Source organism: Maylandia zebra, linkage group LG23 (genome assembly GCF_041146795.1).
Source record: "Maylandia zebra isolate NMK-2024a linkage group LG23, Mzebra_GT3a, whole genome shotgun sequence".
Lineage (NCBI taxonomy): Eukaryota > Metazoa > Chordata > Actinopteri > Cichliformes > Cichlidae > Maylandia > Maylandia zebra.
Window position 1 is genome coordinate 30,753,612 of NC_135188.1, and position 13,936 is coordinate 30,767,547.

The 13,936-nt window shown below is 40.9% G+C and overlaps 1 protein-coding gene across 4 annotated transcripts in view; it reads left to right on the top strand.

Moving 5' to 3' along the window:
- Positions 1–13,936, top strand: part of ncam2a (neural cell adhesion molecule 2a) — a 457,910-nt gene that overhangs the window by 290,327 nt on the left and 153,647 nt on the right. For 3 of the 4 annotated variants that reach the window (XM_004570150.3, XM_023154077.3, XM_014411200.3), the window contains exon 2: positions 5,957–6,031. In XM_004570150.3, the coding sequence (XP_004570207.2) occupies positions 5,957–6,031 (75 nt within the window). Of the gene's footprint in view, positions 1–5,956; positions 6,032–9,476; positions 9,542–13,936 lie in introns of those variants that run through there. The other variant, XM_004570151.3, reaches the window with a different exon arrangement.

A 13,936-nucleotide genomic window follows, 5' to 3' on the forward strand; every position in this document is an offset into this window, starting at 1 on the left:
GAACACATCTAAAACCTGCAGGGCACCGCCTGTTGAGGCCTGGAGTTTGACACCCCTGCTTTGTTCTATCCAGTAGAGCAACTTTGGTCACCTTTGACCTGTCGTGTCAACGTCTCTGTCAAGATATATATTATATATTTTGACAGAGATGTATATATTAAGAACATGGATATTTGTTTTGTTGTTTTTTTCCTACCCAGGTTGAGGTTCAAATAATAAAAAGTGATAATGCTGTGCAGATTGTATGCACAATGACCTAATGTCACTTAATTTGGGGGGGCTGTGTCACAATAACCAATAAAAATACAGAAACAGGAGCCGAAAGTACCAAAGTAAGAGCCAGATCATAGTCTTTACTTTCATATACTCACACCATCGCTCAGTCCCGTGTGCCAGTGCTCACCTAGAGACGATGAAGCTTAAAAAAAAAACAATCTGCCTGTTTAGTGTTTTTGACGATGATTTCCTGCTGCAAACACCTTTTTTGTCGCCCTTTGTTAACGCCTTTGAAGAAGTGTGTAAGACATGCAGGTTCAGGTGAATACAAAACATTGTAAGTAGTATTTTATCTCCTTCCTTCTTTCGCTCTATCCCACTCGTGTGTCTCTCTCGCCGTCTCCGTGGTTCAAGGGAAGAAATCCCTTCAATGTCTCCACAAAATCACACACAATTAAAGCAGAGCATTTTTGCCTCGGGCCCTCGCTGCTCTGTGTGCTTAAAAAAACCTGCGTGTGCGCACACGCGCACACACAATGAAGTAAAGGCCCAAACCACATATACACCCCCACGCGTTCTTATATGTACAGCCGCACAAACAAACACACAAAAGCATGTTCTCTGCGGTGCACTTATTTGGCCATGGCTTTAATGGGGCTTCTTCTTCTTTTCTTTTTTTTTATTGAGTACAGGATTACAGAATCACATCCCTCTCTCTCGCTTCCAGCTGATTGGACACTCTCCACTCTGTCAATCAAAGACTGGATTTATCCTGCTGCTAAATGCAACGGTGCGTTTAGCCCGCTTCAGTCTGCTCTAGATTTAGTCACACCAACTTAGCTGCTGGCAAGTTCCTGCACCCTGCTGTACCGCTTCCAGATGTCGCTGAATCATGTCACAAGGCCAGCTCTGTCAGCTCCTCCTCGGCTGACCTTAATCACTTCCATTGAGAAATCCAGTGATTGAGACATGAGGCAGCTTCTGTAAAACTTAACTTGTGAAATAACTTGCCCTCTCTTGTAATGAATCCTACTTTTCTTGCCGACAGCTCCTTACCTCAACACGTTTTTAATATTATGGTCTTCATGTTAACCAGGCCTTCCCATGGCATCTCCCTGTGGCTAATTAGCCTTGCATGAGCAACACAAGCACATGGCTAATTTAGCATTTATTTCTCCATCACTGTTTCTTGCACTGTACTTTACACATGCTGTTTAAATGCTCAATTAAACTGTGGACTTCACCACAAAGCTTTGCTAACATGCCAGCAGCATCCCTGTGTTTAGCTGCAGTTGTAAAGCAATCCCTCTGTTTTTCTATTTGCTGTAAATGTGGTTAATATGGACGGGGGCACTCGAAGTGATTCGAGTCAACCACTTAACGGCTGAAGAACACTCACTCGTGTTCTGTATGACCCCTCGCTCTCTCAGACGCTCTCTTGGCTGAATTTTCATCCATTTTCAGTGTCTTTGCTCTGCCATATGATGACAGTTGTCTATGATTCACATGGCACTTGCAGAACTACCTCGCTGACTGACCCTCGGCAAGCACCTGTACTGAAAATCATTTAACCTTCACCCTGTACTCCTAAAGAGCTAGAGCTGTGGGTTTTTAAAAAAAAAAAACAATTAAAAACAAGAAACAACTGCAAAGCATATACTGTTTTTTTGTTTTTTTGGTTTATGCTCAAAGGCTTAAAAGTTGTCTTTTCTGAAGTTCCCACATTTGTACTAGCTAGCTAGCTACCCACTCTTTGGAAAATCACCGAAAGCTTCTTTTCTTTCCAGGACTCGTGGACCTGTGATTATACCACCTGGGAGAAAATGCAACACTAGTCTTTCACTTCACTAATTTTTGGGACTTTAGATCCATTCACCCTTAATGGTGCATCTAGCTTTGCCTTTTGGACTTAAAAGAGCATTTGTGCTATGTTAGAATGCGGGAGGAAGATTGACAGTGACAGAGCTGCTTCCTGTTACATTTTATGAACATTTGTTGCACTTTTGACCACATGCAATGTCAAATTAATTTACAGTAAATGCCTTAATCACACTGTGTGCAGTGGTTAGCAATGCCACCTCACAGCAGCATAGTCTGGGTTAAAATCCTGGGTTCTCTCTGGTTATTTTAGCATGTTCCTGTAGTCCAAAGACTTACTTGAGTTAGGTTGACTGGCAATTTTAAATTTGCCAAAGGTGTGAAAGTGAGCGTGAATAGTTGTCTCTCTGTGATAGCCTTCTGATAGACTTTTGAACTATCCAGGGTGGACAGTACCTGGACAGCTGGGATAGCCTCCAACTACCCTGTGACTCTGAACTAAATAAGTGGAAGTAAATAGATAGATGGATGGTATCTGATTTACCAAATGAGAAAGATTTTCAGTCTGCAACTATCGGTTGTCAGTTTTTGCTATTGCAAAAATGAGATTACCAAGTGACACAGTCATTAAAACTTGTTCTAAATGCTGAATGCATCTGACAAAATCAAGTCTTTGTACTCCCACAAACTGAATGCAAACATGTGGGCTACTGTGCTATTACAGGTATTTCTCTGTGAGATAATGAGCCGTTACAGTCACACATGAATCCAGGCTGTGAAAGCCACGTGCCCAAAGTTAGTGGAGCATTTTCTACTGTACTCAACTTTCCTGAGCTTCATGCTACATTTCAGTGCCAAGCTATGTCCAAGAAGAAAATGTTGCATTAGTGTCACATACATGGGTACCTGGGACCATTATCCTCTGCTTGCCAATACCCTCTAAATATCTTTAGGAGGGTATTGGCAAACACTATAAGTGGGAGAGGATAATTTGTTCTTAATTTTTCACAAGAAAGTTATGATTCATTTTTTAAAATTAGGTTGTATTTTTTCAGTAGCCCTCCTGAGTACTATGACCAGCCAGTTGTGTGTATTAATCTGGCAACTCTGAGGCAAACATTGTGCTTTTTCTTACCTTTGTTGCCGAGTTCAGATACCATAACTGATGCTGGAATTAATCATGTCTCATTGTTGTTAGGAAAGCTGGCGAGTCATGTATAGTATTGACCACCTCTGACACATTACAAATGGCAATCAATGGTTTTGTTTGTTGTCTTATTTTGCTTGTCTCCAAAGCTTCTCAAAGGAGCTAATAATTGGAGCTGATAATTGCTACCAGGCACATAATGTATTGACCCAAGCTCTGTAATAAGCCGGTTGAATGCAGCCGAAAAACATTCCATGCCGGAAAATTGATATAAATAGCATGTCTCTTTGTGTCCCCTCCAGGCGAGACAGTGTTGAGTAAACAAATTCTCCCATCCCATGCTATATTCCAAATCCCGTCAGCATTCTCATTAAAATGTCAATGTATAGTCACCGTGTGGACTCTATGTTGTGCATTCTAGCTCAAAAATGCCAACTGATCACTAATGTTCCCCAGGTTCGACTTAATTATATGATTCACACCTAAGATTCCAGCAGCATGGGGAGAAAAAAAAAATCAGGCAATTTTTCTTTTTCCCACTGAGTTTTATGAGCGACTTATTATGTGATCAATCACATACAGCAAGAACAGACCAGAATCAATTAATAATTGAAAACCGTTAAAGTGCTAGAAGCACTGATTGGAATCTGCCTTAAGTCAAAGGCAGCTGGTGCGGAAGGGCACAGGGTTAAATAGACATGATTAATCAACCTAAGAATAGCATTTGCATCCATTTGAAACAATGCGTGTGTGTGTGTATATGTGTGTGTAGACAGTAGTGGTGTGTGTAGCTATACTCCAGACTAATTACACGTATGTTTGAAGTGTACTGTGCTTTCACATCAGGCAATTAGTGGCCAATTTAAACGTACTCACAGGTGTCACGTGGCTTTTATTTTGAGTGTCTTGTTGATGGATGTTCCCTCTGCCACAATGATGGCACAAAGTGGGCAAGTGAACTGCTCAGAGCTGAAAAACATTTTTAAAAAATTGAATTCTAGATGCTGGTGAAGCAACCAAACATGCTCAAACTTTAGCTTCTGTTATTTAGCAGTGGAGTCCAAAGTTAGTTGACACTAAGCACAAAAACTGTACTTTATACAAATTATAGCTCTGTGTGAAAGTGGTACAGTAATTGTTTCTACTTCAAACTCTGCAAGTGGAATGGACTTTCTATTGAATTCTATTGAATTTTCATTGTGCAACACCAAAAGAAAATAATCCACCCAATACGAATGAGCCCACTAAGTCTCTGAACTTCCACCATTGACTATTTGACATCGTAACAATCGAGCTGCACTGCAGAAACGATCAAATGTATTGAAAGCTGCTTCTCTACCCCCACCATGGAAATGTGGCAGTGCCTCTTTACTGCCATCTATAGGTGGCACCCAGTTATGACAGAGTTCTCCCAGTGATAGCAGCTTGAGTGTGGCGCTGCTGTTGGTTAGAGTCATTCTCCCTGGAGAAGCTGCAGCTAATCATTGCATCATTTCCTCAATTATTGACAGCCGCCCTGTTAAGTTCCCAGTGTTATAGAGAGAATTAACATCCATTAGAGTATTATTCAGCCTTCATCTGCGTGCCTGTGTGCGCCTGTGTGTTTGTATCTGTGTGGGGTTTGATTTTGATTCTAACTAGACTCGCAGCTCCAAGGGCTGAGAACGAGGAGCTGAGACATGACAGGCTCATCAAAATGTCTCACGATGCCGTGTGACTACTGCTGCGTCGAGAGGCCCTGGCCTAAAATTGACCCTGTCCCCACTGAGTTGCCAATCACCGCTCATCACATTAGACATGTAGACACACTCAGCTCCACGGTGCTGTTGAGCTGCATCTCTGCTCCTGCTTTATTTTATTATTTTTCCTCCTCCCGTTTTCCTCTGACACAGTCTCACATACTTCAGATACCTGCCTTTCACTGCAGCCTTTAAAAACTTTCACTGGATCGCCTATTGTGTGGTATTATAGTGCCACTTACAATGGACCAGCACCGACAAATGGCCTCTGATTGTACTTTGCCTCTGTCACTGCCACCCGCTGCAAGTTTTTACTGTCCTCCAGGCAGCATATTGCCCCCCCGCACAATAGTCTGGTGTATCTTAGCGAGGGTGTAAAAAGCCTTGCATGACAAGTTTTGCAAGCAAAGAAAACACCGGCATTATTGAGTTATTTGCCGATTTCTGCTCGTTTTGAGCTTTTAAAATCCCGCATTGCACTGTTGTTCAATTCATATACCATTGTCGAGAGAGATAACAGCAAATAGCATTACCTCAGGCTGAAAGGAATCCCGTTCATTGTGAGGCTGACTGACAAGCTTGTCACAAACAGCCATGTGCCTAATAGAAGGTATCAAGCCAATCTGTCTCTGAGCTTTGTGCGGCGGAATAGGCGTCTGTTGTTCTGTTGAACGGAAACTTTGAAAAGCAGTTAAAGTTGAATAAGAATATATAAACTGTTCTTTTCAGCTCTGACAATGCCTCTTATACAAGAACGAGCCAAAAACACATCTGAGGAGCGCTTTTTTTATACGGCAAGGGTTCATGCACGTAAGCCCGACACACAAGTGATGCAAACAGATAATGTAACAGAATCTCTTAAAGAGGGACAGAAACAGCCTACTTTGCTGTGGAAGGTGATGCGTTTTGGGAGCAATTTTCTATTATTATGTCTATCCAGTCAACAAATGTGAAACTTCTTTGTGTTTTGTAGTCTCACTTGCAATAACTAATCCATTATCCGCTCTTCCTCTGTCTCTCTTTTGTTCTCTTACAGCCGCCCTGCAAGTGTCTATATCCTTGAACAAAGTGGAGTTAAGTGTCGGAGAATCCAAGTTCTTCATCTGCACAGGTACACAAATGGCATGGCACCCACCCCACCTGCACGAGCTATTCTTTTTAAACTTCTCTATACTCTTTCTTTGAAACTTTTTTTCCCCTCCTTTGGCTCTTTGTGATGTCATGAGTGCAGAATGAGAGCCAATCAGAAGAAAGGTTGGCTTTAAAAGAAAACACAATCTGATATCCGTGTGTTTGTGTTAAACCTTTGTCCCTATCACTTTGATCATAGCACTGACATTCAGTGCTATGATCGCCAGACCGGTCAAACACCCCTTTTTGTTTGTGCAATGTTTTAACTAGAGATGGACTGATCCGATATTACGTATCGGTATCGGTCCGATACTGACCTAAATTACTGGATCGGATATCGGAGAAAAATAAAAAATGTAATCCGATCCATTAAATATCACGAAAGCACCTCACAAAACTTGCCACACTCCGTAACTCACCTCAGAACGTTAGCACGTCGGAGCAGTATGCATCACGTGATAGAGCGGCTGTGGCATGCGGGACCTGTCGGTGGTCTGGATAGCATTTGGAGCTTCGCTAGCAACCCGGCATTTCATCTCCGACAAAGTTATCCCCGAGAGAAGTAAAGCAAGTGTGTAAGTCCATCTCTGAATGTTTGTAAAGCATTCCTGCGTTAAGCTTAACAAGCGATATATGGAGCGACTTCCTCTTCTTGCTGCTTAATGATCAGCTGATCGGCTTTTCTGTCGTGAGTCCGTCTCTCTTGTTTGCTTTTGGCCCACTTTGCACCAGAAAGAGGAAACCAGCGGCTGAACAACAGCAGCACGTTTAAGCTTGATCAGCTGTTGTTAGAATTTATTTAATATTACTTTCTACACCAGGATCTTTTTCTACGTAGCTGACGCTGGTAACTGTGCAGGGGCGGATCTAGCAAAGTTTAGCCAGGGGGGCCGATAGGGCATGAACAGGGAAAAGGGGGCACAAAGACATACTTTTCTTTCTTATTCTCATTTAAAATGTCGAGCTTTTAATAAATAATTATCCGAATCTTACACCCAAAGTTTTAATTTGATGTAAAATGAATAGAAGTCAATTACTGTATATAGTAACTATTAAGTCTAATATATATACCCTAGTAAGCTATAGTACTTTTTCCTTTGGGAAGGTACCATCTGTGCAGTCTGCAATTTTGTTGAAGAAAGATGTTGAATCTATTTAATATTTCTTGAAAAATAATTGATTTCTGTGCATTTTTTTTTTCACACTGCATCAAATTAAGGTTGATTACGTCGACTAAGCATCATGAGGTGGAGCGTGTCATATTGAAAAAATAAAACATGTATTGTACAGCTCTCTCTACTCATATGATATATTACGTGATATGATTTGTTGAGAATATTTTTTAGGGTCAGCTTTTTCCTTGTGTGGTGAACCCTTGTGAAGGTCAAGCTCAAATGCTTAGCCAAACTCATGTGCCCGAAGGTCTATTGATCCATAACAAACTGGTAGCAAAAATTGATTTTCACCTTGACTTGATTTTCACCAAAATTAAATGAGCTTGAGCTGTTATTGATGTCGACCATCAAAGAAACATCGAAAATGATATCTTGAAAACTGTGAACACTGGATTGTTAACATAAAGACAAACAAGCTGACCTGATTATGTCCTGTAATTACAAAACTGAACTCACAAAAATTTCATTTTTTGTAGACCCACTGTAAAAAAAAAAAAAAAAAAAAAAAAGGTTATTAAAATACATTTAACAGTCCACAAAGTTAAGCCCGTCTTCACATTTTCTAAAGTCATCCTGTGAGGCTGGACTGGAGTCTTTGCCAAGCTGATTCTAGGCCCCGGGCCTTATGTTTGACACTCCTTTCTTACGTCATAACAAAGCTGGTTTAGGATCAACATTGCACTGGACCAATCATATTGTCTGAGCTTTCAGTTAGCATTAGCCAAGAAGTTAGCTAAAGCTTCACTAGCAAACCATCCTGGGTGATCTAAATTTGGCTAACAGCAAACCTAACTTGATAACATATTTATTATACTGTATGAATTAACAAAGAATTTAAATGCTTACCAAATTCCTCATTGTTTTTTTCCTCAACACTCCAAAGCAACAATGTGATTGGTCAGTAGCAATGCTGATCCTAGACCGATGTTATTATGATCATTCAGGAACAATACCAACATGAGGATATCATATACACCTTAAAAGGAGAAGAGATAAAATGACTTTCACTTCACTACAGCCCAGTATCAGATAAAAAAGCATTATTTTGATTTGATGATGGTGCAAAAGTCAAAGAAGTAAAAGGAGGACGTTGAAAATGACCATAAAGGGTCTCTTTTTAATATTATGCATATGTATTGTATCTGTGACTGTTTGGAGGCAACGGTGGGAGTCTTATATCATCGCTCATGAATGTCTGTTTTTCTGACAGATAACATAAAACAATCCATAACCTCCATATGGTGAGGGACTCTTCGACCCCACTGTGACTCAATCCACACGGGGTCGGGGGGGATGCTCCTGGCTTACCGTTCCTCCTTCTCATTGTCCTCTCTGAACATCATATCAACATAGCAGAAAACCCGATGGTGGGAGCCAGTGGCTCAGTGGGGTGGCGGCACACTCTGGCAGCCCAGGCCGTCCCCTGCTGACTGCCTCTTCTGCCCTGCCAACACACTCAGTGTGGAGCTAACAGCAAAGGGACTAGATACACGTACTGGGAGGAGCATCCAGGGGGCATCGAAGTCTAATACGAGCTTCGGTGGGACAGAAAAAAAACAGAAAAATAACCGAGGCGAATGGAATCAAACTGGCAAAGATTGAAAAGTTGGAGCTTTCACTGTGGAGAGCTCAGAAGTGAGAAGAATGGAAAAGGCTTTGAAAAAGAATTGTAGATGTAGGTGGGAGATAAGTTGCCACCATCTGCTGTCAAAGTGCACGGGAGGAGGTGTTTGTGTCACACGCTGCTTTCTTTTGGCCTTTTTCACCACAGGCGGCCACGCCGAGCCTGAGTTTTACCATATTCACATGCATTTCTGCCAACTGAGAAACAGTGAGAGACAAGAAAAAGAGAAAACTCAGTGAAACTGAGACCCACCCGCAAACAAGTAAAGTGACTTTTTTTTACCTTTCAGTCGCCACATAGCACCGAATGAATTAGGCCTATGTCAATATTGTGGCGAGCTCAGACAAGGAGGAGACACAATTCCGTTCGGTCTTGCTCCCCCGCCCTCTTAGCCAGGGAGCACAGCCATTTATTTACATCTGCCAGAAGAACACTGCCGCTAGCTAACTGCTCAGCGCGGCAACAGCACAGCAACAACAACAACACACAGGGCGCCCTCTGACCCCGGAAGGACACACCGTCGCAGCGAGAGGGCGTCACCCGTCACTATGGTAACATAAACAAAACATAACTGTAAAAACAGAACCCCGAACAGCCCTGACCCGCTTCAATATCGATAAAAGGAAGGATCAGAAAGGGCAGAGAGGCAATTGTGTCGTATGCTGATTCACGGATTGGAGAGCAGGAATGAGTACGTTTCTCTTTAAAAAGACAAAAAGAATGTGAGTTGAAGTGATTTGTGTATTTGATGCCTGTCTTTCTTGTTCTGAAAAGTTTGCCATGAAGAACAAGCCAGAGGGTTACTGATAGACACATTCTTTATATCAAAAGATTACAACCTCTCTTTTTTCTTAAAGACATTAAAGCAAAGGTCAAAATAAGGTCAACTGTGAGTCAACGTGGTAGCCTGAAGGAAGAATCCTTTTATCATATTGGCTGAATGTCAGTGCTTTTGCATTATTCATGTCTGATCTCAAATCTTTCTTTTAAATAATTTCAGCTGAAACTTTATCAATTTCATTTATTTCAAAACGCCTCAGAAATGGCTTTTTAAACCTTTGCACACTGATACATGGCATGGCTTTGTTTCTTAGCGGCTTCTTTAGATCGTGATTTGTGGTTGGTGTGGCAGCGGAGAATAGTAGGGAAAGGGTGAGAAGGAGGCAGATGATGATCTACTGTGCTGACAGTGGGGAAGGGAGCAGCCTATAGAAGAAGGTTTCCAACTCTCCAAACAAATTTCAAGTAAAAATGATAAAGAAAACTCAGCTGCTCTGCTAAGCGTGGCTGTGTAAGTGTGCATCAATTACATTTGATTGACATGGACCAACTCCATGTTGGTCCATGAAACAGCTGTTAATGCAAACTGCACAACTTTCCCAGTCGAAGGAAATGCAGTCAGCTCGGTGGGATCCAACATGAGCACGTCATTTTTGAGAGTTCTGTTCTTACTTTTTTATTAGGAAAGTCACTTTAATTACTTTGGAATAAGATGTTATGCACTTTGACGCACCAGGTAGTGCTTAGAAACATGAAACCCAGTCTACTGTCTACAGTCATGAGATGTCTCCGAAAACGTCAGAGCACTTTTGCAAATATGTGATGTCTTGATGAATCGAGCAGATATTTGAAGTTTACACAGCTACATTCTCGCCTGAAAATATGCTAAAAGTTTATTTTGTGACCCAGAAAGAGTAATATTAAAACTAGATAGCTGCTGCCATTGTTGGAAACTGGAATTGGCTGGCCGTGCTATGAATTCTGGGATAGGTTGGGCCATGAAGGATACACCCGACCCATCCTTCCTTGTCGGACGCATTTGAAGCAGCCTTCGTCGCCTGGCTGTAACATAATCGGCCTTCAAATGCGCCCTCTGAAGGATGCGGTCTAGGAATTGGGACACCGCTATGGTGTTGCTGCTGGCTACAGTAATGTCTGATCCCACCACATTCCCACCTACCCGATAAAGCTCATCAGCTAAGTTTTGGATAACTTGTTGACAGAGTCAAAAGATCTGGAGCAAACCTGACTCAAGTTTGCTCCATACCTAGGGTTAGGGTTATCTATTTTAGATAATTGTGGTTTTAGGCACTCCTTCAGGGAAACTGTGAAACTGTAGATGCAGTGTCTGTGTGTGTTTGTTATGGCACAGCGGAAAACCTCGGCACTGCCTTGAGAACTTTCTTTGTCCCCACTACATTTGTCCAAGTTCCCACTGAGGCAGAGACCTGCTGGTCTTTGAAGGGTCACGGGGGCGATCTTGAAACAATGAAACAGTAAAAAACCATAAAGCCTCTTTCAGATGCATTGCTACTCTGGCACTGCTGTGCTCTGAAACCCATTATTCCCTATGGTCTGTGGCACGCATGAATGCTTTTTTACTGCATAGACCAAAGGAAGTGCAGTCCAAGTGTGCCGTCTGGGGAGCACTCACAACTGCTGTACATTTGCACAACTAAAAAATGAAGAATTACAGGACGCAGGTGCAGATTGTGCACATATATCAGAATTGGCTAGTGTGACAAAAATGTTTGGCCATGCACCCAACCTTGTAGTAAATCTTGTGCATTTCACTTTATATGTGAAAGAGCCATTTCTGGTACACCCAAAGAAGAGTTTGTTTGTTCCATCAGGTTTGGCATTCGAAACTAAAGATCCAACATATTTGCAAGATCAAATATGAAGACCCTGCTGTGCTGATCCTTTGTTAATAAGGGAGCGGCTAACATAAGCTATTGTAGATGTGAGGATTTTTATGCTATAGCAATGAGGACAGTGTTCAACAGCTGTAAGGTTTATACATCACTCAATAATAAATCCCAACATTTCTTTAATTATATTTAAAGCAGTATGACTAATATGTTTTCATGTCTTATGTAAAACAGGTTATGATTTTGTGCGATAGTTGAGGGTTTTCTCCAATAAACCAAAATGAGTGTTGGAATGCACTCTCCCTGCTCTATGAAATATTCACAAAGGGTTAACCATCCATTTATCAATGCTCAAAGTCCAATTTAGACACTTATTGTGAGGATATTTATGGCCCAGGTTAAAGTTGACTAGGATTATACACTGTAAACCCGAACAAGTTGACTGAACTTAAAACTTTTGTGGAAACTGATTACCTCAAAAGATTTAAGTACAAAAACTCATATCTTCTAAGTATGGGGTACTCAAAATTTGTATTTATTGTTAACCTAAAAATTTTAAATTATATTTTATATTTTATTAATTGAGCTTTACTCAAAGACTGTATACTTTAATTTCAATATTTTTGTGTTTCTTGTAGTTTATTATTTTGATGCAACACAATGCAATTATATTACAACCTAAACTCAAATTATCTGGTTATTAATTAAAAGATATTTATGTTGTGAGTGTAGACTACTAAAAAAAAAAAAAGTACGGAAATTCAGTTACTTTACATTTTGTTTATTTAACATTTTTTCATGAAAATTTAAAAACATCACAAATGTTTTTATAAAACAACTAACATGGACATCGGCACCATAAAGTGAGCATTATAAATTCTGTGTAGAACATTTATCTTTTTATAAACTCACAAAGGACAACATCAGTCCTAATTGCATCTTTCTCAAAATACACAAAAATGCAAAACAAAAAGTCAAATACTAATCACTTTTTTTTAAATAGAATTGAAAAACAATTTTTTAAAATGGGTACAAAGACGATCAGCTTCCAAATAACCAGATAAGGCAGTCAAGTATAGGAAAATTAGGTAAACCAGGGCTCTAGACTAACTTTTTGCCATGGGCGTACCGGTACGCCTAACTTTAAAAAGTTAGGCGTACAAAAGTTAGGCGCACACAAATTTTATAATAATTTATGTAATATAATGTGTTTGTCTGGATACACTGTGCTTTTTCAGCTTTCAAAGATTGATGACACCGTGTCAGAGCACTGGCTATGAATTTCAGAAGGATCAGGCCTTAACTTAAGAGAAAAGTTAGCAATAGTTCTTTTCCTATTACAGCTACATCCACTTCTGTCGTGCCTAGGCGGCTCACTAGGGCTGGGTATCATCACTGATTTCTATAATCCATTCGATTCTGGTTTTCAAAGTCCCGATTCGATTCAACTTAGCCAGAAGAGTCAGAAATATTATAATTCTGATCACTTATCAGTACTGACTTCATCAGAATTGTGAGCATCACAGCAGATGCCTTTGTGTGAAAGTAACTGAGAATAAAACACAGAAAAACATGAAGGAGATTTTCCTGGTCTGGCTTTTTATAGCAGATAACCTTAAAAATATTCTACAATGTTCTGCATATAAAGTTTAAATCTCTTCAGTATTGAACAACAGAAAAAACAGGCTTTCTTGTCCGAGGTCATTTAAGTGAAAAAAAGAAAAGAAAAAGACAGCAGCCACAGCGCTGTAAACAACAGTAGACTGGTGGGTAATAAGCGAATGAATAATACAGAAAACAGAGATTGGAGACGGGAAACTGTTCTTGAAGTACAGAGAGAGAGAGAGAGAGCTAGCTGTGCATGGAGTGTGATTTTAATAGTCGTGGAAGCAAAACAGCAAAATTCATGACGACATTGATCAAATGTGAAGCGCAGTTTGCTGCTTCTTTTGCTGCTGGCTCGGTGAATTTTGGCTGGAGAGACAAAACCTGCAGCTCAGAATCAGCGCAAAAAGACGTAATCACGGCGCGGACCGGACGCATCAGGATCACTGAGCTCCGACAGCGTGTCCGTCTGCGGGCCGTCGGGTGAGAAAGCCGAGAAAGACAAAGTTGATTCTGATGCGTCGGGTCCGTTCTGTGTTTACGTCTTTGTGTGGAGTCCGTGTACCTGCTCTCATCTGCTGTTTGGTTGTTGTTGAAATGGTTTTGTGAGCTTTAATCTGAGAATCTGGCGTTTCTGGCAAAACACAGTTATATTTAAAAGTCGAGTCAGGATCTAATGAGTTGATATGGCTTTATTCAAGCTACTCACCGCCCACTTCCACCTGCACTTTCAACTGGACCATGGCCAATCAGAGAGGTCCCGCCCCTTACTATCTCTGATTGGTTTAGTCCACGATAGGGGCAAAATGTGTGTCTGTTGACCACAGGGA